The sequence below is a fragment of the Bolinopsis microptera genome, chromosome 5, assembly GCF_026151205.1.
Source record: "Bolinopsis microptera isolate Bmic1 chromosome 5, MBARI_Bmic_1.0, whole genome shotgun sequence".
Taxonomy (NCBI): Eukaryota; Metazoa; Ctenophora; class Tentaculata; order Lobata; family Bolinopsidae; genus Bolinopsis; species Bolinopsis microptera.
In genome coordinates, this window is record NC_087076.1 from 17039836 (window position 1) to 17064812 (window position 24977).

General features: G+C 36.3%; 2 protein-coding genes across 5 annotated transcripts in view; one reads left to right on the forward strand and one right to left on the reverse strand.

Moving 5' to 3' along the window:
• Window positions 1-85: 85 nt before the first annotated feature.
• Window positions 86-4832, reverse strand: LOC134816139 (glycerophosphodiester phosphodiesterase 1-like). Its single transcript, XM_063824906.1, has 4 exons — window positions 4556-4832; window positions 4325-4433; window positions 2917-3019; window positions 86-2750 (listed from the first exon to the last, which is right to left on the reverse strand). Exons 1-4 carry the CDS (start codon window positions 4818-4820, stop codon window positions 2307-2309), a joined length of 921 nt encoding a protein of 306 aa, XP_063680976.1. The 5' UTR covers window positions 4821-4832; the 3' UTR covers window positions 86-2306.
• A 2047-nt stretch (window positions 4833-6879) lies between these two features.
• The window catches only part of LOC134816132 (deoxyribose-phosphate aldolase-like), a 77511-nt gene continuing 59413 nt past the window's right edge, over window positions 6880-24977 (forward strand). The window contains exon 1 of one of the 4 annotated variants that reach the window (XM_063824897.1): window positions 6880-6908. The gene's annotated coding sequence lies outside the window, so the exon portion shown is untranslated. The remainder of the gene's footprint in view (window positions 6909-24977) is intronic. The other 3 variants (XM_063824900.1, XM_063824898.1, XM_063824899.1) reach the window with 3 other exon arrangements.

Consider the following 24977-nt stretch of genomic DNA (forward strand, 5'->3'; position numbering starts at 1 on the left):
TTGTATCATATTTCAATTTATCGTTATCAGGATAAAACTTAATAAATTTTAAAATGTAAACGGAAAAGACAATGATAAACAAGCCTACTGAAATTTTGTAAAACACAGTGAATAAAATAAATGATATATTTTAAAAAGCCGTTTACGAAATACTATCAGTCATCAGACGTGAAAGTTATCATTTTTGAACGAGTGAGAAACCCGAATTCTCATCGTTTGGTTATGTAAAATATAGTGAACTCCTTTTTGATAGCTTAATAGATAAAATCTTTGATTCGACCACATAATTAAATGAAATCTTTGTTATTTAACCTAATAAAATACATATACGCTTCATGCTGCGAACAATATGATATATAACTTATAATAGGCTTGCGTTAAACATTGCTACTCGAATAGGAACAGAATTAAAATTTGATATAAAATGTTGTCCTTACTCGAGTCTAGTTAGACAGCATCAGAAACTTTGAACACAAAATAATTTAATGAAACACATCAAATCAACTAACAGTAACAAGCATTTTACGGTATAAAAATAACAGTCATAAATAGCTTAAAATCCCTGATCATAGAAGTTTACATTCAACAAAAAATGATGTTCTCCTCAAAAGAGCGATGCGGGAGATATTCTCGGTTACATCTACCAATAGCTAACGGATATATTCTCTATTCGGGGTGGGGAAATAGATAATATCTCTGCTTCAACCACAATCCACATAACATGATTCAGTAAAATCTCTCTCACATGTGTACGTAGCTCACACTAACGGACACTAATTGGCTGCAATTACACTCCGTCACCTACAGGTCACCAACACAATACAATTATACACTTATTGTAAATATCTCTCAGCTACTGTATACGCCCATCCTTATTCCTAAATCTATGGCTTGCAGTGTACAGAATACACATCAGTATGTACGATGACACACATCGTGGTATTGTTAAGCTAAAGGAACTGTGTGTTAAGTAACCCGTAACCTCCTAGAGTGTAAGAGTAAGTATTACATTTCACAATGTATAATTGGGCGGTGAGTTGGTATAACTATGGCGTGATATAATTTATATAAACTTGGAATAGGCTGACATTTAATGTGGGTGACAACGGACATTGCATGTAGGCTGTGGCTATTCTCACCATCTGGTGGCTACAATATAGCACGATGTAACAGAGTCGATAAACTTTAAATTGTTGCTATCAGCCATGGGGTGGTTAGTTCCCATTCATCTCAGGCCGCTAGTTTTACTGCCCCTTAATATTACAGAACGGTGGTCAACCAGACGGCAAATGTGATAAGACGCTAATCAAAAGAGAAAGTTCGTTAGTCTAAAACTGATATGCTATACATTTGTGATACTTTAATTAATAAACTGAATGTAAATGTCCGTTAAAAGTAAATTCTGTCGCTTCACATGCATCATTCTAATTTCTATATATAGCAATACACTTGAAGATGATTGAAAATACATATCCCAAGCGATTGAATCTATCGCACAATACATTTCGATTCAACGCTTTGTGAAATCATAATAACCTCCCTCCTATAATCTCCCGCGCTGTAACGCATAATTTTTCTCGTTACATCACATATCATACCTCCGGGCCGGCCAATGTTTAACAATTACGTGCTATATATAAATCATATGCTACCTCTTGATAAGTAGATGGATAATTTGTGGATTGTACAATGTAGATTCACAACTGTAAGTATATAACTGGCACGTGCACGCGTCTTCAAAACCATCACGTGACAACAAAAACATAATCACGTGACAGCGTAAGAAATTCAGCAGGAAGGCTGCAGATAAGATTACGCCTCACCGGAAATTAAATAATATTGCTAAATAAAAGCCCCCGTGGATATACACCTTCTCCTCCTCGCACGACGGGACGTATAAAACATACAGCTACTCGGGGCCCTGCGGGACCTACGTGCTGTAACCTGCGGGCTAAAGCCATTGTGGATTGTGTGGATATTCAATATTTTATACATCCCGGAGTGCTGCGTGGATAAGTATATATCTACACATTTGGTTACGTACAAGAGTCTATCTTCAGTCTTCACCTACAAAACAGTTTAAAGTTTTACAGTAAAGGATACAAATAAAGCTAAAACACCCGCTACATACAGAGCTAGAGCAATAGCACATTATAAAATCCATTGCATAACAGCTCAAAAAGATTCTTACAAAAATACCTACAAATTAAAATATCACCTGACTTGACTAAATTAGGATAGCCTACATTTCAAACCCCCTAAATTGGGATAGCCTACATTTCACAGTCCCTATCAGATCAGTAAACCTAACTCAAGACAACAGGCAAGGCATCTGAAACCACATCAGTCATGACAGAGCAGCCGATACGTTTGAAGAACTTCTTCTCAGCAGGGTCGTTAACAGTCCAGGTGAGTACAGGAAGAGGAGCCACACTCTGCACATACTGCTCACTGACATCATTCTTCCTGATCTCCAACATGTTTATCTTCATCCAGGGTACGAAGTAGTAGAACATGACAAAGTCGAAGACCCTGTCAGCGAGAAGTAGGAGGGGTTGCAGGGCGGGAGATTTGAAGCCGGCTTTTGTTACTTTGTCCTGGATGTCGTCGTGGCTGCGAGTAAAGCCGGTGATGACGGTGGGGTGGGTTTGACGGACTTGGTACAGGATGTCAGGGAAGAAGGAGATGACAGCGAAGTTATTGGAGAATTGAGGATATTTCTTTAGGATGCGAGTAAGGGTCTTTGTAAACTGAGGGATAAGGAGGCCATTAGGTATACAGTGAACATTCAAACGTGAATTATAGCAGAACTTGTATAGTGAAGTTCTTGAAAACGTGAATTTCAAATCCGATTCAACCACCCGTTCTGGTCCATCAAAAAGCAAAATAACATACAAATCGTTTAGCTTCGCATACCTTACTACAGTGCACTCCACCTTTCACATCAAAGAGTAAGATGAGGTTGTTTGCTATAGCAAACTCTATAGCTTCATCCAGAGTAGGAACTTTGCAATCCCCACTGAAAGAAATCAGTATTACAGTCAGTAAATGCTGGTAAAAATATGAATGGCATATTATTCTATTATTTATTTTATTATTTTTAATCCTGAAAGTTCAAAAAAAGTTCCGTTGGATCCACTGCAAATAAGATTAAATAAGAATTCAAACTCAAATCGTGAATCAACATGTGTGCGTCCTGCCAGGACCCCGTCCTGGGATTGAATCTATTTTAGACAATTATTCTCAGAAATGAACACAGACCTTTAGTGGTGTCAGAGTAATTTCAATTCGTAATTGCAATTTGAATACCTTACCTAGACTCTCTTATTCTTTCCTGACTCGTCACCCCTGACAAAGAATGTTTTAAAGAGACCTACACTCTACAGTGGGCCTGAATAGGACTCTGAAAATTTTTAACTTCCTGAAATCCGGTCTTCTCTACTTCTGAAGTAAGTATTTGGGTTATTTCACTATTTCACTATTTCACTATAATGCTGATTGAAAGAAAGCAGAATATGGAGTTAAGTAGAAGGAAGAAGATCCTGAACTCTGCAAATAGAATAATAGGGAGAAACTTTTTAAAATGAGTTTAGAAATCAAAATAACTGCTGATCTAACAGAAACCTTAAATCTATATTATGAACATTAGTCAATGGCAAGATTATTAAAACTTAAAGAGAGAGAATGTTTAGGGCTAGAAATCCATTTCATCATATTTTGACTGAACAAATATTGTTATTTTTCTATATCACGTCTACATCCAAGAATTTACTCGCTTTGCTTTTTTCTCTATTTTTTTTCTCCCCATTTTTTCTCCCCTATTTTTTTTCTCCCCATTTTTCTCCCCGGCCGTCACGTTCTACTAACGTTAACGATTTAATCGTTATGCTTGTTTATTATTGTACATTACAAAATGCATATCAAATGATACTTATTGTCTTATCTTAATAGAGATTAGCATATGAATATCTCTGAATGAACATGATCGTTCAATCGTCAACAGTTTGGAACAATACGAGATTATGATGCATACTAACCATTATCAAACTTTTAAAGTTTCCAGCTGAATTGGTTTTAAATTAATCAGCAAACAAATACTAAAGATGATGCTTTCCTTTTATCTATAACAAGACATATAGCTGATAATTACAAACGCCCAACTTGGCATGTGTGCTACACTTGATTCCCAATAAATACCGACATTCTGTCCTCGATTATCCCTACATTCTAAAACTTATTTGTGGGCTTTTACAGCTTTGTGGTGGAAGGTCACAAGAGAGCAAAACAATTATGTTGTAAAAGTAAGAAAATTGGACAAACTTACACATCAGAGAAATTATTGTTAGCAGAGAGTGATTTCACCTCCTCTAGAGTGCTATCTGATACTTCTCCCTTCCCGTTGGTAGTTCGATCAAGGCTTTCATCGTGTATAACTGCAAAACAAGTTACAATTTTTTTAAATAGCTACGGAACCTACTCATAGTTAATCAGGAGATCAAACTGAAATCTATCTAGGCTATTTTAAGACTAGCTATTTAAATAAACACAAACTTACCAACAGCTTCCCCATCAGATGTAAACTGGATGTCAAGTTCAATAGCTTTGTAACCATGCTGTACAGCCTTTTGAAAAGCACAAATCGTGTTTTCAGGTGCATCATGAGATCCACCACGATGAGCGATTTCGTGTGAGAAGAGCACTTTGACAAATTTCTCAAAATCCTCTGTAGATGGAGCCCTACTTGGGTCGATCCTTAGCATTATGCCAGACAAAATGGAAGCTAGCAGAGCCATCAGAGTGCTGATTAGTGACTGAATCATCTTGTTTGCTATAAATATATCAATTTATTAGAATTCATAGCTAATCAGACTTGAACACATAAGTTGCAAATATAACTTTTTACGATTAAATTGTCAGCTGTAGAAATACATACCGTTAAATTGAAATCACTGATATTTTTCATCAACAACAACTCCTAAATAACAATCTCCCAATCTTCATGGTATACACCTCAGAGAAAACCAAAAGGATGAATTCAGCCCCAATCTGTGACCCTGTAATTTTTGAAACTTCTGAACTCATTAAACAAAAAGCTAACAACCAAAGAGCAAATAGTTATTCTGGGAACCAGAAACAAGAGCGGAGGACACATGGGCAAAAGAGTGGAGGAGACAAGTATAATCTTAGTATAATCTTGAGTCACCCAAGCCCTAACCGCAACTCGACCCTAACCAATTGAGTAATTACACTTTTCAATACTTTGTTCATGTTGCTTGCTTATCAGTTTACTTATCACTACATTGATAAGACCTGCCTGATTTACCGGTGGTGTGGTTTATGATGTATAAATCAGAGAAATACAAGGCTTTTAAGCTTGATGAAGTGAGAGATGATGGAGCTGAAAGGATCCGGCAAACTATCGGGCTTCCTAAAGCAGATTATGTGAACGCGTGTGTAGCTCAGATTTTCAGTGGCAAAAGAGAAATCACTAGGGAAGTCATGGCTCAGAGTTTTTGATGCTGCGTTAAAAATTATGTATAGACAATTGTTGTACCTTGATCAGATGGAGAAGTATAACCAGAAATTGCACTCTGATGTAATTGACAGTCAGGGGACAATAGTTGAATTGCAGAAAGAGCTGCTTGCTACCATGGACAAGCAGCATAATGACTTGAAATCTGTGGTTGTAGCATCAGTTGAAGATACTGTGAAATCAGAGTTAAAGACATACACTATACAGCGATGTGGTAAAGGAATCAAAAACCTCAGCAGCAGGTCCTTTGTTGGATTCGGATAAAAACAAATCAAATCAAATCAAATCAAAATATAATGACACAAACATCATCACACATCATCAACAAAATATATCTACTAAAGTTTACAAATTATCTTAAATCTATTGGCCTAAACAACCGTTGATAAGACCTGCCTGATTTACCGGTGGTGTGGTTTATGATGTATAAATCAGAGAAATACAAGGCTTTTAAGCTTGATGAAGTGAGAGATGATGGAGCTGAAAGGATCCAGCAAACTATCGGGCTTCCTAAAGCAGATTATGTGAACGCGTGTGTAGCTCAGATTTTCAGTGGCAAAAGAGAAATCACTAGGGAAGTCATGGCTCAGAGTTTTTGATGCTGCGTTAAAAATTATGTATAGACAATTGTTGTACCTTGATCAGATGGAGAAGTATAACCAGAAATTGCACTCTGATGTAATTGACAGTCAGGGGACAATAGTTGAATTGCAGAAAGAGCTGCTTGCTACCATGGACAAGCAGCATAATGACTTGAAATCTGTGGTTGTAGCATCAGTTGAAGATACTGTGAAATCAGAGTTAAAGACATACACTATACAGCGATGTGGTAAAGGAATCAAAAACCTCAGCAGCAGTGGCGTAACGAAAGGCCCTGCTGACCCCGCTGTGCAGGGGGGCGCCGTCTTAGGGGGGCGCCAAATCGTCGTTTGAATGTGGGACAATTTCGAAAACTTAACTAAAGTACTAGCAAAACTGCGCGTTTTGCTTTAGATACACACTTTTTTAGAGATTTTACTGGCGTATTCTCTAAAATCACCTAATTTGTTCAATTTTAGGGAGGGGCACCAAAAGGGGAGGGGGCGCCAACAGGGGGGCGCTTTTTTCGGCAGGGGGCGCCAACAGGCAACGTTACGCCACTGCTCAGCAGCAGGTCCTTTGTTGGATTCGGATAAAAACAAATCAAATCAAATCAAAATATAATGACACAAACATCATCACACATCATCAACAAAATATATCTACTAAAGTTAACAAATTATCTTAAATCTATTGGCCTAAACAACCAAGTTAAAATGAATCTAATTTATATAGTTTTAATACTTTCAACACTACTTTAATACTTTCAACACTACTATATAACAAATAATTTGAGGTATGACACCCGGAGATATGACACGATCAAGAGATGTCAAGAAAAGTCCAGTGAAGGTCGATATGACAGCGGACAATGGAGAAATTGAAGAAGAAGAAGATCGTAGCTGTGAATGTAGAAGATATATTGCGGAAGAGTTTTCTTTGGCATGTGCAACTTGCGACATGTACTGGCACTACTGCTGTGTTGGGCTTACTGGATTAACGCAGGAAGAAGGTAACCACTTGACTAACTGGCGCTGCCAAAATTGCTTTATCTCTCCCCACATCAAGGGCACAAGAAGCCAGTCCACAAATCCAGACAGTGAAGACCCTACGGAATGTTATTAGAGAAGAACTTGGTGCCCTTACTCCGTGTATTAGAGGAATTGTCGAAGATTCTGTGAGTCATACCAGTTCTTCTAATGATTCATCTGAAAAACCAAAAGAAATCACAAAAATTGTGAACCAGGCTTTCCAAACCTGGGCAGATGTTACTGCAAATAGTCAGAAGAAAGTTATTGAAGAAATGAGCCTACAGCAAGCTTCTCAAAGTGTTGTCAGTAAAGTTCAGTCAAAGATGCACACTGATGCATATGAGCGAAATTTAAGAAAGCTCAATCTGTGTGTTTTGAATGTACCAGAGAGCAAGAAAACTAACTCCAAGCTACGCCAGGAAGAGGACTCGAAGTTCTGCAAGGAGACACTAAAGATTGAAAAAAGTGACTTTATCAGTTGCCATCGTGCAGGTAAAGTGGATCCAGGTAAGCCAGACTCCTGTCGGCCATTGATCATCCAGACAGCTGACGAGGAGTCAGTTAACTATTATTCCAACCATGGCAAGGGCTGGAAAGAGTCATCATACTGGATAAATCTGGATCTCTGCAGAGCAGACCGAGAGATCCGTTTTTTAGCCAGAGAAGAGAGGAAGAAGAGGCGGGAAGAAGCAGAGAAGGAAAAGACAGAGAAGAAGGTGGAGAAGAAGTAAATAGCAGTAACAAAGAATGTAGTCAGCCCATGAATATATTTTATACTAATGCTAATGGACTATTTAATAAAATTGATGAACTAAAATGTATTCTATCAGTTTATAAATCCATTCATGTAATCTGCATTACAGAAACTCATTTTAATAGTGATATTTTAGATGCTGAAATTTTTATTGAAGGTTTTAGTATGTTTAGAAAAGACAGAGATTTTAAAATCGATAATTCCACTAGCAACATAAGTGGAGGTGGAGGTTCTATTATTTATATTAAAAACAGTTGTAATGCTTCATTAGTGAGCTCATTTTTAAAAGCACCAGACTCTTTAGCTATTAATGTCAATACCTCTGGTGGATTGATTAGTATTTGTTGTATTTATAGGTCTACTTCTTTGAATTTAAAACAGAATAATATGTTATTATCTTGCATCAAGAACATATCTAGTGAAAAGAATGTTTTTGAAACCATTATCATAGGAGATTTTAACCTACCTAATGTATCTTGGGAAACTGGTAGTGTAAATAGTGGTATTTCTAGTAAGAATCAGGTTTTAATGATTCAACAAAAGTATATTGATTTATTTAATGACAGTGGTTTGACGTGGTACTTTACTAACGAAACAACCAGAAGACGGCTTGTGAAAGATACTCTCCAGGAGAGTCTTCTTGATCAGGTTTTGTATACAAATGATGCTCTTGTCAACGGTTGTAAGATCGTTTCTCCGCTTGGCAAAAGTGATCATGTTGGGATACTTGTTGAACTGGTTGTTTCGCCCAATACTAACAAAAGTCCCAAACAAAAGATTTTAAAGCCTATTTGGGGTAAGATTTCCTCAGAAGAGTTATTTAACTTTAGTAAGAATAATATTGAATGGGATTATAGTTGTACAAATAATGTTCAAGATATGTGGGTTGAATTACATGGTAAATTGGAGTCTGTTGCTGCAGCTGTCCCAGCTGCTTCGGTTTATCTCGACAACAGACCTGTCAAGTTGCCATGGAGTACAACTTCACTTAAAAGAATGAGGAAGAACAAAGATAAAGCATGGGCTGAATTTGATATTAATCCTTCGGATATTAACTTTAGCTGTGCAAATAGCAAGCAGCATATTTTTGAGGTGGCAGAAATTAAAGCTAAAGTAAATTATGAAAAGAAGATTACAACTAATTTAAAACAGAATTGCAAATCTTTTTACTCGTATTTGCGTAATAAACGTCAAGTCAAATCAAGTGTTGTTTCTTTAGATAGAGGAGATGGTACACGCACAGATAGTTCATCTGAGTCTGCTGAGGTACTTGCTAGTGCCTTTAGTTCTGTGTTTGTGCGTGAACCACCTGGCCCTCTTCCCCAAAATGAGAGTTATAACAGAGAGGTTATTGATGATATGGAAATTAGCAGTTCTGATATCAAGAAGCAGCTTTTAAAGCTTAATGTTTTTAAGAGTTCTGGTCCGGATGGCGTTCATCCAAAGTTGTTGAAATCCTTAGCATACGATGAAAAGTTTGTTGAAGCTGTAACTGAATTATTTGTTAAGTGTTCAGAAACAGGAGTCCTGCCTGACATTTGGAAGACAGCATCTGTTGTAGCATTGTTCAAAAAGGGTGTTAAATCTGATCCCTTAAATTATAGACCTGTCTCTTTAACTTGTATTTTGTGCAAAGTGTATGAAAAGTTGGTGAGGGCACATTTATTAACATTTTTAGAAGAACGAATTTCAAAGCATCAGCATGGATTTGTGAAGGGTAAATCTTGTCTTTCTAATCTCTTAGAGACATTTGATAATATTCTTGATATTTTAGACGAAGGTGCTCCTGTCGATCTTTTGTATTTTGATTTTAGTAAAGCTTTTGACACAGTCCCCCACTTTAGACTTCTATCTAAATTGGAGGGGTTTGGGGTCAAGGGAAAAGTTTTAGATGTTATAAAAGACTTTCTGACAGACAGAACCATGAGGGTTTGTGTAGAAGGACAATGGTCTGAGGTGAAACACGTGTTATCTGGTGTTCCCCAGGGGTCAGTATTGGGTCCTTTGCTATTTATTCTTTATATAAACGATTTACCTGACAATGTTAAAAATAAGATTAAATTATTTGCAGATGATCTCAAGCTAGTTTGTAATGCAGCTAACCATAGAAGTGTATCTGATGATATTTTAGAACTCGAAATTTGGGAGAGTATTTGGCACTTAAACTTCAATCCTGCCAAGTGTAAAGTAGTCCATATTAATCTGAATAATAATCCTAACTCGAATTATATTGTAAATGGAGTAGAACTAGAAGTATCTGCACAGGAAAAAGATTTGGGGGTTATTACCCATAGCTCCTTGCTTTGGAATGAACAGATAAAAGCATGTATTTCTAAAGCAAATCGTATGATCTGCTGGATTGTAAGAAATTTAGTTATTAGAGAAAAGGTTGTAATGATAGCTATTTATAAAGCTTTGATAAGACCTCATCTTGAGTATTGTGTCCAATTGTGGAATCCAGTTGCGGCTCATGGAAGTTGGGGGACTGTTTTGGAGCTGGAGAGCGTCCAGAGGCGGTTTACCCGTCTTATTGATGAGGTGGGTACTCTTCCATACAGCCGCAGACTGGATATCCTCAATTTGACAACGCTGGCAGAGCGGCGAATACGTGGGGACCTTATCGAAGCTTTTAAAGTAACTAGTGGTTTGACTGAATATGGATCGGGTTTGTTCAGAATGAGCAGATCTGGTCTTAATCTAGTTTCAACTAATAGGTGTAATAAGAGTGTAACTAAAGTTAAGAATCTCCAGTCTTCTTTTCTTCCGGAGCGAGTCATTCCTTACTGGAACAAACTCCCTTCGGATGTCAAGAACTGCTCGACAGTTTTAAGCTTTAAAGTTAGATTGGAAGGATTTAAGAAAGAAATGATTTCTAAAAACAGTGTAAATGATTTTTATTTTTGGAATATTTCGAGTGAAGTTTTAGGGAAAATTGAAGGACCCAGTTATTTAAGCAATAAGGAGACACATAATGAATATCTTTGGTTTCATCCTTTTGTGGCAAAGAAGCGTTTTATAAATCTTTATTCCACTGGGAAGTATTAATGAATTATTTATAGATAATGTATTAGATTTTATTAATTAATAAAATTGAATTTGATAAATTATTAATGTTGATGGAAAAATATATTTATTTAAATTATTTTTTTATTTAGTGCAATGATATTTTGTAGATCACTTGTGATGATGTTATGTCATAATTTTTACTTACTTACTTACTTACTATACTTTTCACTACTATATAAGTTGATAAAGCGTTTATAAAGCAACATGAGGATTACACACAAGATATTTATTGTGTTTCTCTTTATTAGTAGCATAATTATATATAATATAAAATTATTCAAACAATATACACATAATATAGCAATGACCCTATATAAAAACAAACCTTTAAGAATATAAAAAATTCCCTAAACACTCAAAAATTACCCTTGGCCTTGTGGCTCCAAGTTAAGATCTAGACTGTTTATATTAACAATGTAGCATAATTTAATCCCTCAATAGCATAATTTAATCCCTCAATCTTTCATAATACTTCGTCAACATTAATAAAGAATGTCATTGAGGATGTTGAGGCAGAAGGAGACCGAAGTCGGAATCTGATGTTATTTGGTCTTAAAGAAGAGAAAGGTGAGCTGTTATGTAACAAGGTCAGTCAAGTGTTGTTGGAACTTGATGAAAAGCCAAAAATAGAAGCTTGTAGAATTGGTTTGAATAAATCACCCTCTCCGGAAGAAAAGAACTGTGGACTAACTTGGTTGTTTAGGACAATAGATTTTAATTAAATTTTAAACTTTAATAGATATATTTTTGAAGTCCTCCAACACATGATTGATGATACAATTCAGCCAATCAAAGGACAAGAATTTGCAAAGTTAAAGCTGCGAGTTGTAGCGCTTCTCGCTTGCTCTAACCAGATTCCTTTCGCTTGCAGTAGCGAGCGACCGCCAAAGGCGGCACAGGAATTTTATTTGTGAAACGTCCGTCCCAAATTCAAAATTGTGCTCCTGTCGAGCTAAATTTAGTTTTACTTGATCATTGTTAACATTTCGGGCTAACATTCCGAGAAGAAAGCGGCGCGCGCTACTTCAAATAAATTTAGACAAGTAGCATCCGTCAAAGTTTTACGAGACAAAAATTTTGTTGAAAACCGGGAGTTTTCTTTTGTTCTCTCGCGTTGAAGCTCTTGACAAAAGCGCCGCGCACTGGGATTGGCATGGCAGGTAACTTCACTTAACCATGTGCAGGCCCTTTGTTACGCCACTGGGCAGTCACACAAACACATAACCTTTACTAGCTGCCTGTTACTGGGCGGCGCTCAGCCTGTCCATGTCATTCCGCCTAATCTCTATTCTATGATTATGAAAATAAATGCCCACCTGTATCCTTAGTTATTGGGGCAATCGTATAAGTACTGGTTCAGGAAATTGTGTGAATTGCTATATATTTGGTTTATATATTTATGATAGTCGATATAATATTTACTAATTGTGTTCTATTTCAGAATGTGCAGTGTAGACTTTTTGTCACAACAAGACTGCAACCTATAGTAACAACTATTATAAACAGAACCCCTAATGTCTACTAAAAAATTTCTTCTAGTCCTAATAGTTTAAACAATAGTGAGTTCTAAATATACAGCTTTAAACCGACTAAGTATGAATGAATGAAATACCTGACAATCTACACTCCTATAAAAATTTGAAAAGCATGAGTAACTCGTAGTGATGTATGATTTCTAGAAACTTTAAATTAAATTTGGCGCTCACGGGCCGCATGAGGTTCTGTAAATGCGCAGGGCACTTTCGAGCTTATATTACTCACTTTACTGAGGCAGTCAACCAACGCGCGGCTTTATTTTTATGATATGATATGTTTTGATTGTTATTAATAAATACCAAAATTTAAATTTTTTTCCTAAAAATTTGTTTTCCTAATATGAGTCTTGTCTCTAAAAACTTAACTGAACTAGCGTTTCGGTGTGTGCAAAAGCTTTCAGGCAAACTAGCAGTCAAGGACAAAAATTCATACACCAAATGGGCATTATATTTTATGAATTGTTTTACATCTTTTTATTATGTAAAATGTGCTAAAATTAGATTTCTTGTTTCATTGAAATTTCTTGTTTCATTGTTGTCTGTGGGGTTTGATAATTATTTGTAACAACTGGTGTGTTTCATTGCATAGTGATCCATTAAATTTAAAGTTAACAGGTGATAGTAGGAAGTGGTGAAAAGGAAGTTATTGGGGAACTGAAAAAGAAGTTTCGTCTAATTAGTACGTAGGTCGAAGTTGGATTTGCTTATACTTACCTGAGGACCCCAGGCTATTATGTTCATTAACAATATAAATAGAGATTAGGCGGTTGCTCTAACCAGAGCCCTCTCGCTTGCAGATACACATGGCTATGTGAAATTAGGCGGAATGACAGGCTGAGCGCGGCCCAGTAAGCTTATACTGGTCTTGATGTAAAGCAAACACAATTTGGAATTTTGGTATTACAACTGGGGTAAACCTTTATCAATATCAAATTTAAATTTTGTTTTACTTACAATTTTGTTTTACTTAATATTAAATCGCATTCGAACACATTTTTATTAATTTTGAGGCGTACTAGGTAAGTTATTTTATTGTAGCACAATGCACTGCTGGGCCGCGCCGCGCATATTCTCGTAGATCGGCGAGATGCACCACTGGGCCTCGCCGAGCTAGAAAGGATTGACATCGTGAATCAAGTTATTTTAACGAATGATAATACTCTAGTTGTTTTAAATATTAAAATTGTCGAAGAGGTTATAAACCTACGAAGCTTTAGCTTTTTATTTTGAAACTGAATCGTCGTGCATTTAAAATTTATAGTTATAGTTAATTTATAAACTTTTATTCAATTTATGATTAAAAGAATGTTAATAATTTTAAAAATTTCATTGAAAACTCAATTTTCATTAAAATCATTTTGGTGTTGAAATAGAGTAATTTACCTACAACATTTTAGATCAGCGGTAGTTAAGTTTGTAATCATCACTAAGACCTGTAATGCGCTTATAGTCAATATGGAGTTCCCCAAGGTTCCATACTAGGCCCTCTACTTTTCTTATTATATATGAACGACATAATAAACTGTTACAAAGGCGATGAATGCAAATTTGTGCTCTATGCTGATGACACAAATATATTTATCACTGGACCGTCCAAAGAAGCAACATACTTGAAGGCCAATAAAGTTCTTGATTTCGTATGCAAATTCATGAGAAGTAATCTCTTACATATAAATATGTCTAAATGCTGCTACATACATGTTCTACCTGCATATGAATCTGATGAAACCTGCGCCAGGGTTAGGCCGTATGCCAATGAACATGACAAATCACAAGGAATATTTATAAATGGACACAAAATTGTCAAGGTTAGCAACACCAAATTTCTTGGTGTAGTAATTGATGAAAAACTTAGCTGGGGCCCACATATAGAATATCTAAGAAAAAAAATTAGATCCACTACAGGAGCACTTAACAGGATTAAACATTCAGTTCCAGGGGAACACTACCAAAAAATATATTCTGCATTATTGGAATCACATCTTGCTTACGGAATAAGTGTTTGGGGCTCAGCTCTCAAAGACCAACCAAACGATAAGCTGTTCATAACTCAGAAACGTTGTATAAGAATCCTTTTTGGAGACCTAAATGCATACCTCGACAAACATGCCACTTGTGCACGAGCCAGACCTTATACAAAACAGAGGTTAGGAGCTGCTTTTTTCGAAAAAGAGCACACCAAGCCCATTTTTAATCGACTAAAATTGCTTACTGTTCAAAACTTGTACAAATACCACTGTATATCTGAGATATTTCGAATTATGAAATTTCGCACTCCATACTCGTTGTATTGTACTATAGACTCATCAAAACGTGATACAAGCAATGTCATAATCCTCCCAAGAAAAACCAACACTTTTCTTTATATAGCCTCCAAATTGTGGAATAGCATACATAAACGGATTCTAAATGAGAATGGGGAAATCCTCACTACTTCTGTAGCTTTGGTTAAATTACGCTGTAAAAGTATCATCCTGGGATCTCAATCCATCAACAATAGTAACACCTGGACTTACCACAACTTTCACATCGCCCCTCACTCAATCACAGACCAAACCATTTCATCACTCACTCACCAAATTGCCGACCCAATATCTATTGAAGTGGCGAAAATTTTCTAGACAAATGATATTTCGATATTATTGCTGCAGCAGATACAAATACCAACATTATTATATTCCCAAACGTTTGAACCTTTAAATTAACTAGGAAAGTCAATCCTCAACTTGACTTTTACTGTTTTAAACAGATATGATGATATTAACTTAATTTATTATTATTATTATTATTATTTTTTTTTACATACTCCTTCTTAGTGTGGTGACTTGGGGTCCATAAATATAACAATACAAGCTGATAAACTAAAAAGAACAACTGGGGTAGGTAGGTAGCCCTGGTGGGTGCGTAAACTTTACGGTCTGCTCTCTCCAAGATCAGCCTGCTTCTCCATTTTACCGTGAAGCCTAATTTCTAGTTTTTAAAAAATATACAATGCAAGTGCAGGTTTACTAATCTTAATCTACTTAACAACTCAATAGCCCAAGTCACCATACCCGTAGTATATTCCATGGTAATAGAAGAGCTTTAAAGTTTTTCAAATTGTTGCTATAATTGATTTAAATAAAAATTTGTTGTTTTCTTGAATTTGTTGTTTTCTTGAATAAAGACACCATGGTTGTTATAAAAAGGAGATGATGAAGCAAGTATTCAGGAACGTAGCATGACGCAAAGAAGAATGGTCGGTGGGGATTGGGACCCACTTAAATCACCTTAACACAGTGCCCTCAGTAATCCATCCTGTCACTCAAGTTATTTGTTATTATATAGTAGTGTTGAAAGTATTAAAACTGACCGCAACAGTTTGTTACCCCTGGAGTTGCTGGATTTATTTTCCCATGTGGAATTGTGATCCAATCAATTTATGCGATGGATCAATTGAAGGAGCGTTATTCATGTGAATGCTTACGTGTAACGATTTACAGTCATAGCAGACGACAGTATCACTGTCTTTGGATCGCGATCGGCTTTGAAAAAATAAGGATCATCGAAGATTCTTCGACGTTTGCTATGCTTACATCGTCATCTGGCATGATTAAAAAATCTTCTTTAGTATAACAGTGCAGATTAGATTAGATTAGATTAAGAATAATGACATAAACATCATCACACAGTGGAGTGGGGGACAAGAAGGTTAATTTTGATGATGTGGTAAAATCGGGCAGTAGGGTGAAAGCGTCGAAGATAGATAAATATTTTCACTGTCCTTGATCTGGTATTCTGTTCTTCATGATGTGTTAATTGTCCTGGGACTCGATTCTGTATCACTATTACAAGGCTTGCTTCTGTTCCACCATCTGCATTAAGTTTCTTGCATTTCCATTAAGTATCAGTTAGCTACCATCAGTTATCATGGATTTACTAATAAAATAATCAACCACATCTAAAAGCACATTTAGCACTAACTTTTTTTTAGTATCCTTTCATCACTCCTGGAGTAATGGATATTATATGTTTATTGCAATAAATATAATAATCAATAAATTAGAATAGAAACTTGTCTTCTTTTCAGCTCACTCTTCTGAAACCTCTTCCTCTACATTCTCAGCCTCATCATCAACTTCATCATCTTCATCATCAACATCATCACCCCTGTCTTCATCGTTGGTGGTGTGTACAAGACTGTTTGTCTTTTAGCAGTCAGATAATAATAATAATAATAAAATAAAATTTGGTAGCTTAAACACAAACTCTAAGCCCAGTGGATAAACCACAAAACTTATGCTCTATTGTGTGAAACAAAGATACTAGATCAAGATAACTATCAAGGAGTGTATGCATAGGACATAAAAAGTTTTGGAACGAAGATGACATGCTTGTGAAGCGAGCTAACAGTCTAATTGCTAATAAGTTCAAAAAGATCATGACATTAGGTTGCATCCTAAACAGTTTAAGCAAATAACATAAAGTTATTATATTGTCAATTAATCGCTCATGCCATAACTTTTCTTAAACAGGTGAGTTTTTAATAATGTTTTGAACAGATCAACATCGGAACAAGTCTTAATTTCAATTGGTAGTTGGTTCCAGATTTTCGGAGCAACAGTCTGAAACGCTCTTGGGTGTGATCTTGTAGATCCGACGGGTAGGTGTAAGGAGGAAGTTCTTCTGCTACTCGAACTAACAAATGTTACTAGATCACACAGATATGCAGGAGCAACACCATTGACTGCTTTGAAAATCAGTAAGCATAACTTAAACTCAATCCTCTCCTTCACCTTGAGCCAATGAAGGGATTTGAGCTTCTCCTCGACTGAGTCTCTCTTCTTTAATCCAAAAACCAGACGGCATGCTCGGTTCTGAATGTTCTGCAGCTGCGTAATTGAGGCTTGACTACAACCATAGTAAAGTGCATTGCAGTAGTCAAGCGATGAGATTACAATTGCTTGAGTCAGTGTTCCCATCTGTTTGGTTGTGAGGAATGTTTTCATCTTAGCAAGGTCTCTTAGTTTCAGAAAACAGGATGTTTTAAGTTGCTTGATTTGCTCACCAAAGTTTAGTTGAGAGTCGAGACGAAATCCGAGGTTCTTTGCAACAGGTGACAGCCTGACACACGTCTCAGAGTTAACAAACACGCCCCCTATAGACAGCTGCTGGAGGACAAGCGGTGTCCCAAAGACAAGAATCTCAGTTTTTCCTGCATTGAGCTGTAGATAATGTTTTTTCATCCAGTCATTAATTTCTTGGAAACATTTGGGAACATCGTTGATAAGGACGGTGGGCTCCTCGTTTGGCTTGAAACTTTTATACAGCTGATGATCGTCGGCGTAACCCTGGATGGAGAAGTTCAAATCATGTGCTGCTGAGTACAAAGAGCGAATGTAGATGTTGAACAGGACCGGACCCAGCACAGAGCCCTGTGGGACTCCAAGATTGCACGGATCAGTTGACAATTTCACATCGCCCCTCACTCAGTCACAGACCAAACCAGTTCATCACTCACTCACCAAATTGCCGACCCAATATCTATTGAAGTGGCGAAAATTTTCTAGACAAATGACATATTGATATTATTGCTGCAGCAGATACAAATACCAACATTATTATATTCCCAAACGTTTGAACCATTAAATTAACTAGGAAATTCAATCCTCAACTTAACTTTTACTGTTTTAAACTGATATGATGATATTAACCTAACTTATTTTTTTTACATACTCCTTCTTAGTGTGGTGACTTGGGGTCCATAAATGTAACAATACAAGCTGATAAACCAAAAAGAACAACTGGGGTAGGTAGGTAGCCCTGGTGGGTGCGTTAACTTTACGGTCTGCTCTCTCCAAGATCAGCCTGCTTCTCCATTTTACCGTGAAGCCTAATTTCTAGTTTTTATAAATACAATGCAAGTGCAGGTTTACTAATCTTAATCTACTTAACAACTCAATAGCCCAAGTCACCATACCCGTAGTATATTCCATGGTAATGTTGCTATAATTGATTTAAATAAAAAATTTGTTGTTTTCTTGAAAAATTTGTTGTTTTCTTGATGTTTTAAATCCAGTGGCGTAACAAAGGGCCCTGCCGAACCTTCTGTGGAAATAAAAAAAACAACAAAAAAAATCTACGTTTTGCTCTAGAAACAAACTTTTTTAGAGATTTTACAAGTGTATCCTCTAAAATCATCTAATTTGTCCTATTTTAGGGTGGGGTGTCAAATTGGGAGGGGGGCGGTGGCGCCAACAAGGGGGCGTTTTTTCCAACAGGGAGGGGGATGGTGCCAACAGGCAACGTACGCCACTGTGCTTACCTCAGTTTTAACCTTCTAAAGCATGATTAGCACTGCCCCTTGAGTAGGTTTTTAATCAGGGTTTGTTGTTAAAACTCTTCATTTTGAATTTATTGATAGCACATTTTCAATACACATTTAATTACAGGCCTAGGAATGGCTGGGGTGCTCTTTGAAGACATTTTCGATGTCAAAGATGTTGATCCTAATGGTAAACAATTTGACAGAGTTTCCCGACTATTCTGTGAGAGCGAATCTTTCAAGATGGACCTCATCCTTGATGTTAACACAATGATATACCCTGTTGTTTTAAGAGACAAATTCAGATTATTATTGGCTTCTACGTTACAAGAAGATGGGGCTCCAGATGATGGCAGTTACACTGCCAGTTTAGAGGGAACAAGAGCAGACACATTCGAATATGTCATGTATGGCAGGATATACAGAATAGAAGGAGACGATTTCGGGGACTCAAATGCCATTTTATCAGCCTATATATCATATGGTGGTTTATTAATGAGATTAAAAGGTGCAGCAAATAATTTACATGGCATGGAGGTGGGACAGACTGTTTACCTATTAATGAAGAAGCTAGCTTTCTGATGTGAAGTTGATGGACTATTTTTAATACAAATTATTTATTCTCTGCAACTCCTGCTGACTGAATGCATCTAACTAGAGTACTTCACCCAGCAGTATGCTTTTAACTTATAATAACACTTTCCACACTTCACAGTAGTACTATTGCAGGATTCGACATGAAGTACAGTATTTGAATGATGTTTTGATATATTTAAATGTTTTTATTCCATTTCGGAACCTCTTTACTTGGCCTATCTAGGAGACAAATTTCCATCATGTCACGATATTACCACCTGCTGTTACTTGTAATCTAAGCTTGAATTAAATCTAAATTGTGTTGACCCTAGTTCTATCTTTTTTAAATTATGATGTATAATTAATTTTCAATAAATTGAGTTTTGTCAGAATAATATGTAATCCTTATCTTAGATGGCAGCTCTCCTTACCATATCTCCAGATGCCCATTTGACTTTCAAAGGTCCATTTAATGAAGTGGTTACCTCTATACTTACACTGCAGAACATCACTAATGAAAAGGTTTAATTTTATGTTCCGTTTGGTATGAAGCAACGATTTTTTAAATGCACTAATGATACTAATATAATCGCTTCTATGGATATAAAATGTATTTATACAGTCTCATTTGAAAATGAAATTCAACCCTTTTTTCCAGGTCTGTTTTAAAGTAAAGACCACAGCTCCTAGAAGGTACTGTGTTCGACCAAACAGTGGAATGATTGACCCTGGCCAGACTATGGAAGTTTCTATCATGTTGCAGCCTTTCACATATGATCCAAATGAGAGGAACAATCACAAGTTCATGGTTCAGTCAATGGTGAGTCTATTTTTTTCCAATCCAGTACAGACAAACACTCACATTCTCGCAATTAAAGGATGGTATTATGAATTTGTCACCTCCCAAAGCTTTTCTTTGTCGATCACCATAAAAGATATTTTTCTAAACCCATTTTGAACTATGAGTATAATGTTTTCCATGTCAATGTAAAAACCCTTTACCAGACACTGTCGGAGGAAAGTGCTGCTCTGCCACTGGACGAGATCTGGAAGAATGCAGCACCAGGAAGTGTAGTAGACAAGAAGTTAAGATGTCAGTTCGAGGTTCCAGCAGATGAACCAGTTGCTGAACCTGCAGCCGCGGCGGCACCAGTACCTGATGCTGCTGCTCCTGCAGCTGCAGCACCCGCTCCAGCTCCAGTTTCAGCACCGGTTGCCGACCAAACTTTTATATCTTCTGGTTAGTCGCGGATATTTTACCATTTATAATTATATATTATAATTTGCTGGGCTTTTCAGTATTAATAATTATAATTTACATTGTCAATACAATCTGATTGATTCTAAAAGTTATGCTTTTTATTGAACCGTTAAAATTTCAGCGTCGTCTAAGCCAAATAACTCTGCTGAGGTGTCAAAAGCCAACGAGAAAATCGAACAGTTGATGAAGGAAAATGCTAATCTGAAGAAGCGTGTAGCAGAGGCTGCGTCACGACAAGTGGCGCCAGCCGATCAGTCGTACCACAATGCGGCTTTTCACATTATCTTCGTTATTATTGGGTGGTTGATCGCAAAGTTTGTTATCTGATTTCCTCTAGATAAATGTAGTGATATTAGTGATTAGTACCATGGTCTCGGGCAGCTACCTCACTCCTACTATAATGACTGTGGTCCCATTAACTTTCAACGGTGCTATATTTTCGTATTAGAGACGTATCCTGTTTTCTTTTTCATTTTTGAAAACTGTATTTAACTGTGGTCCTAATAATGACTGACTACTACCTCGAGACTATTATTCACAGAGCCCATGATAATTACTATAATTATAAATTCTGAGATTTAGACATCCCAGGACGGTTTAAAGTTAATAGTTTGCAGCTGCTTCGACAGTTTGAAGGTTCAACCTAGTTAAATTTATATTGGCAAAGTAATTTTAGTTTTTGCTGCCGTTTACTTGTTACTAGATTAAGATTGTACTTAAATAAGGGGAACATTGATCTCTAGCTTGTTGCTGTATGGTGTTAATTGAATGTCACTTTTAACAACATTTTAATCGAGCTTCAGTATCCAAGCATAGCCTACATAGGTCTGATATTTAATTAAACATCGATCTCTGACAATTTGATGTAATCCTTTTTGATTTGATTCATTTTCGAGGAGATAGCTCAAATTATGGATTTGTTATATTGTTGGCTTAACTTTTTCAATGTAGTATAGTTCTAAGCTATCTTGTTTGACATACAATTGCAATCACCATGGCCCCAGGCTATTAAAAAGTTTCTGAACATATGTCCTGCATAAACTTCAAATAATTTCTCTTTCAAATGTGGACCTAACTCGTTCAACATAGAGTCCGATGTTCGATATTTTAAACAATTGTTTTTAAAACTATCGTTTAAACTATCGTTTTTTAAAACTATCGTTTAAACAATTGTTTTTCACTATTTAGTGTTATACCTTATGAATGGTATAAAAACACAATTTTGGTAGCGGACAGAGGTGGTAATATTTTTAAAAGTAAAATACAAAAGTTGGCTGTTGAACCAAAGTCATTTGCAAAAACTCAATTAAAACAAAATTAGATGTAACTATCAATTTTCATCCCAAGGGTCGTAAATTGTCATCGTTAAACAAGATAGTCGAGAATGTTATACTGGCAAAGTTTTCAAGCAAGCTATAATATCAATATTTCATATTATATAATTCTATGTTTGATTATGCAATGCTAAAGCTTAAATACAAATTACCCTTGGTTTTGAATATGAATTTTGAGGCGAACGAAAATTGGTGCAGTATTTGGCTGTTTCTGTTATTTTTGCAGTTAAAGCACGATGTTTTAGCATGGATCCTTGAAAAAGTTTGTTTTTTTTAATTTTCAAGGTAAACGTCGCATGTTGAGCGCAGACTAGAGTTAAACTACTCAGGTTATACAATTGTAGGTTGCTCCAACTTTGAATATCTTAATTTATGAAGTGCAATGATAAAATTACGATATGATGTGAAACTGTGCCCATTGTTCGTGTGTCTACTGTCTATACGTGTACTTAAATTTTCAAGAATTGTAATAAATTTACTCTTGAATATATTACAGACAAAATCTTTGAGTTTAACCCTGTGTATCACTTTTTAATCGCAATTAATACTCTAACACTTTGAACAATGTTCTAATACAATGTATAATTGAATAATTAAAGAACTAAAATACAGTCCAATTAGTCACAACAGTGCGAGTTAATTGTGCTATGTTGTGTTGTTCACACACGGATACAGCGCATTTTTTCTCACTTGGCAAAGTTACAAGACAGGTCATAGTAAAAAATGTAGTAAAATGTAATCATGTACTGTAGACAATGTTGTCATTACTCCTTCGTGTAACAGATACAATAATTTTATCGATTATCCAACCCTTCACTCATTACATTTAATAGAATTAATTAAATCATTGTCAGGTAATCTATTAGATGAAAAGAGTTGTATGACAACAAAAAGGGTCGTTCACATATTATGACGTAATCACTTTTGGTCAATTTAACACTCCATAGCATAGCTATTGTATTAAAATATCACTAGTGTTAACATTTACAAACCACACCCCTCTACCTCAGTAATAATATGTGTAATTACGTAATAATATGTGAACGACCCCATAACTATTAGAATTAGATCTCACAGTCTTTCATAGAGAAAAAAGACCTTGTGAACCACTTCAGAGTGCTACTAATCAATTTTAAATCTGGTAGATGTCCTTGACCTTATTCTCAACCTCTATATCTATCTCAGCATTAAACATTACGGTAATGTCCAATATGTGGATGAAATATGGTATTTATTGAATTTATAGGTTCAGTAATATTCACAGTTATCACATGAAATACTGCGAATGCCGATAAATTGATAAGTGTGACGGTGTGTGCGAATGTGAGCGAGACATCCTAATAAATGCTGTAAAGATGTTTCATGTCAGAGTGTAAGCTAATTCTTGAGTATCGGTACAGTCATCGTATTACATCTCGCAACAAAACGAGTTTTACTCAGTTCCTCATCTCCTCTTTTAATGGCTGGGTAGTTCGTTTTAATCAGATTATATTTATTAAGTTAGGTACGTGTGATCTGCGAATGTAAGCTAGCTCTTTATGATGTATGTAATTTGTCTGAGTTAAAGGGAGGGGTAGGTGTTTAAAATGTAATCTCAGAGAGCCAGGAGATCATGCCCTCACTGTAAATACCTGATAAAATACCTCTAAATACCTGATAAATACTGATAAAATTTACACATACATCCATTACACTTACCTGTATATTAGTAATCGCACTTCTTGTATATTAACTCAGATCCCCCTCTGCCTCAAAGCGCTCTGTAATTCTTTTGTTAGATGTTACCCTACGTCATACTCTGATACGTATGTAATATGTATACTGCAGCACCTACATGTTGTAACCGTAATATACACGTTCAACAAAGCCGCTAATTTCTGTAGTTAGATAACTGGGGAGTAGTGAGAAAATCCTAACGATCGGGGGTTATGAGATAAACACGTACTTTAGGGGGATATGAGATAATCACGTACTTAAGGGGGATATGAGATAATCACGTACTAGTCATTTGTAAGTTAAAAATGCTCTTGCAACGTGTACACTGTAACGGAGTTACACGGTACAACTCTGTCCGGTTTCTCTTCTGGTAGCTGATACGAGTACAGTGGAGGAATTTAGCAGGAATTTTTGAAGATTCCTGTTAGAATCAAAACTAATCTATATTACTATCTAAGTTCCGTGTTAAAACTAGTTTGGCGTCTGTAGGACCTCCTGGTGTGGCTCGGGTACAGCACTCCTTCTTAATCTTGCCAGTTTTAAGGATTGAAGCTGCAGCCTTTTTAACACGACCTGTCGGAGCTTACCAGTGTTATCCTATCCGTACCTGATACCACTGATCATACGTTAAAAAACAAAAAATTCAGCCTCAGGGGACATTCTTTTCCATCCGGTTTTTTCTAATTTTGTATTTGTTACAAAATAAAACCGGCGCCATCTTGTTAATCCTAGTTACCAACTACGTCAATTCCTGCTAGTTTTCAATTTCATAAACTCAAATCGCAAATTTCGTCGTGTTTTGAGAATATTATTCCGTAATTATGCATTCAGTGATTATGCACATAATCCTAGCTCGATTACACGTATTCCTAATATACACACATATATGCTGATATGCCCACACACACATATATTATGATTGCTAATCGCTGATGACGCTGGAGTACCTTGTATTACATGCGGTGTAAAAGTGTGTGAGTGTGTGTGTGTGTGTGTGTGATACAATGGGCTTTCCTAATCTCCTCACACTTACAGAGTTCGGTGAGTGGTATTACTGGCATGTTTAGAAATTGCAGAGGTATGTTTATGGAATGTACATTGTACATGGAATGTTGGTGTGTATAGTGTGCACTTGATTACACTGCCCAGGCCCTCTAATACACGTCTCAAGTAGGAAATTTAGTGTGTGGTGTTAGTAGGTTTCGTAATGGGATGTACAGATAAATAGAAAGTTTTTTGGCGTCATGGTCCGTAATTATTGCGGTAATTCGTCAGTGTGATGGGTGTT

Coding starts and splice junctions, on each gene's coding strand:
- LOC134816139 (XM_063824906.1), bottom strand. CDS start 4,820: ATGATTCAGTCACTAATCAGCACTCTGATGGCTCTGCTAGCTTCCATT. Junction 3,020..4,324: donor AACAATAATTTCTCTGATGT/GTAAGTTTGTCC, acceptor GATTTCTTTCAG/TGGGGATTGCAAAGTTCCTA. Junction 2,751..2,916: donor GTGGAGTGCACTGTAGTAAG/GTATGCGAAGCT, acceptor CTTATCCCTCAG/TTTACAAAGACCCTTACTCG.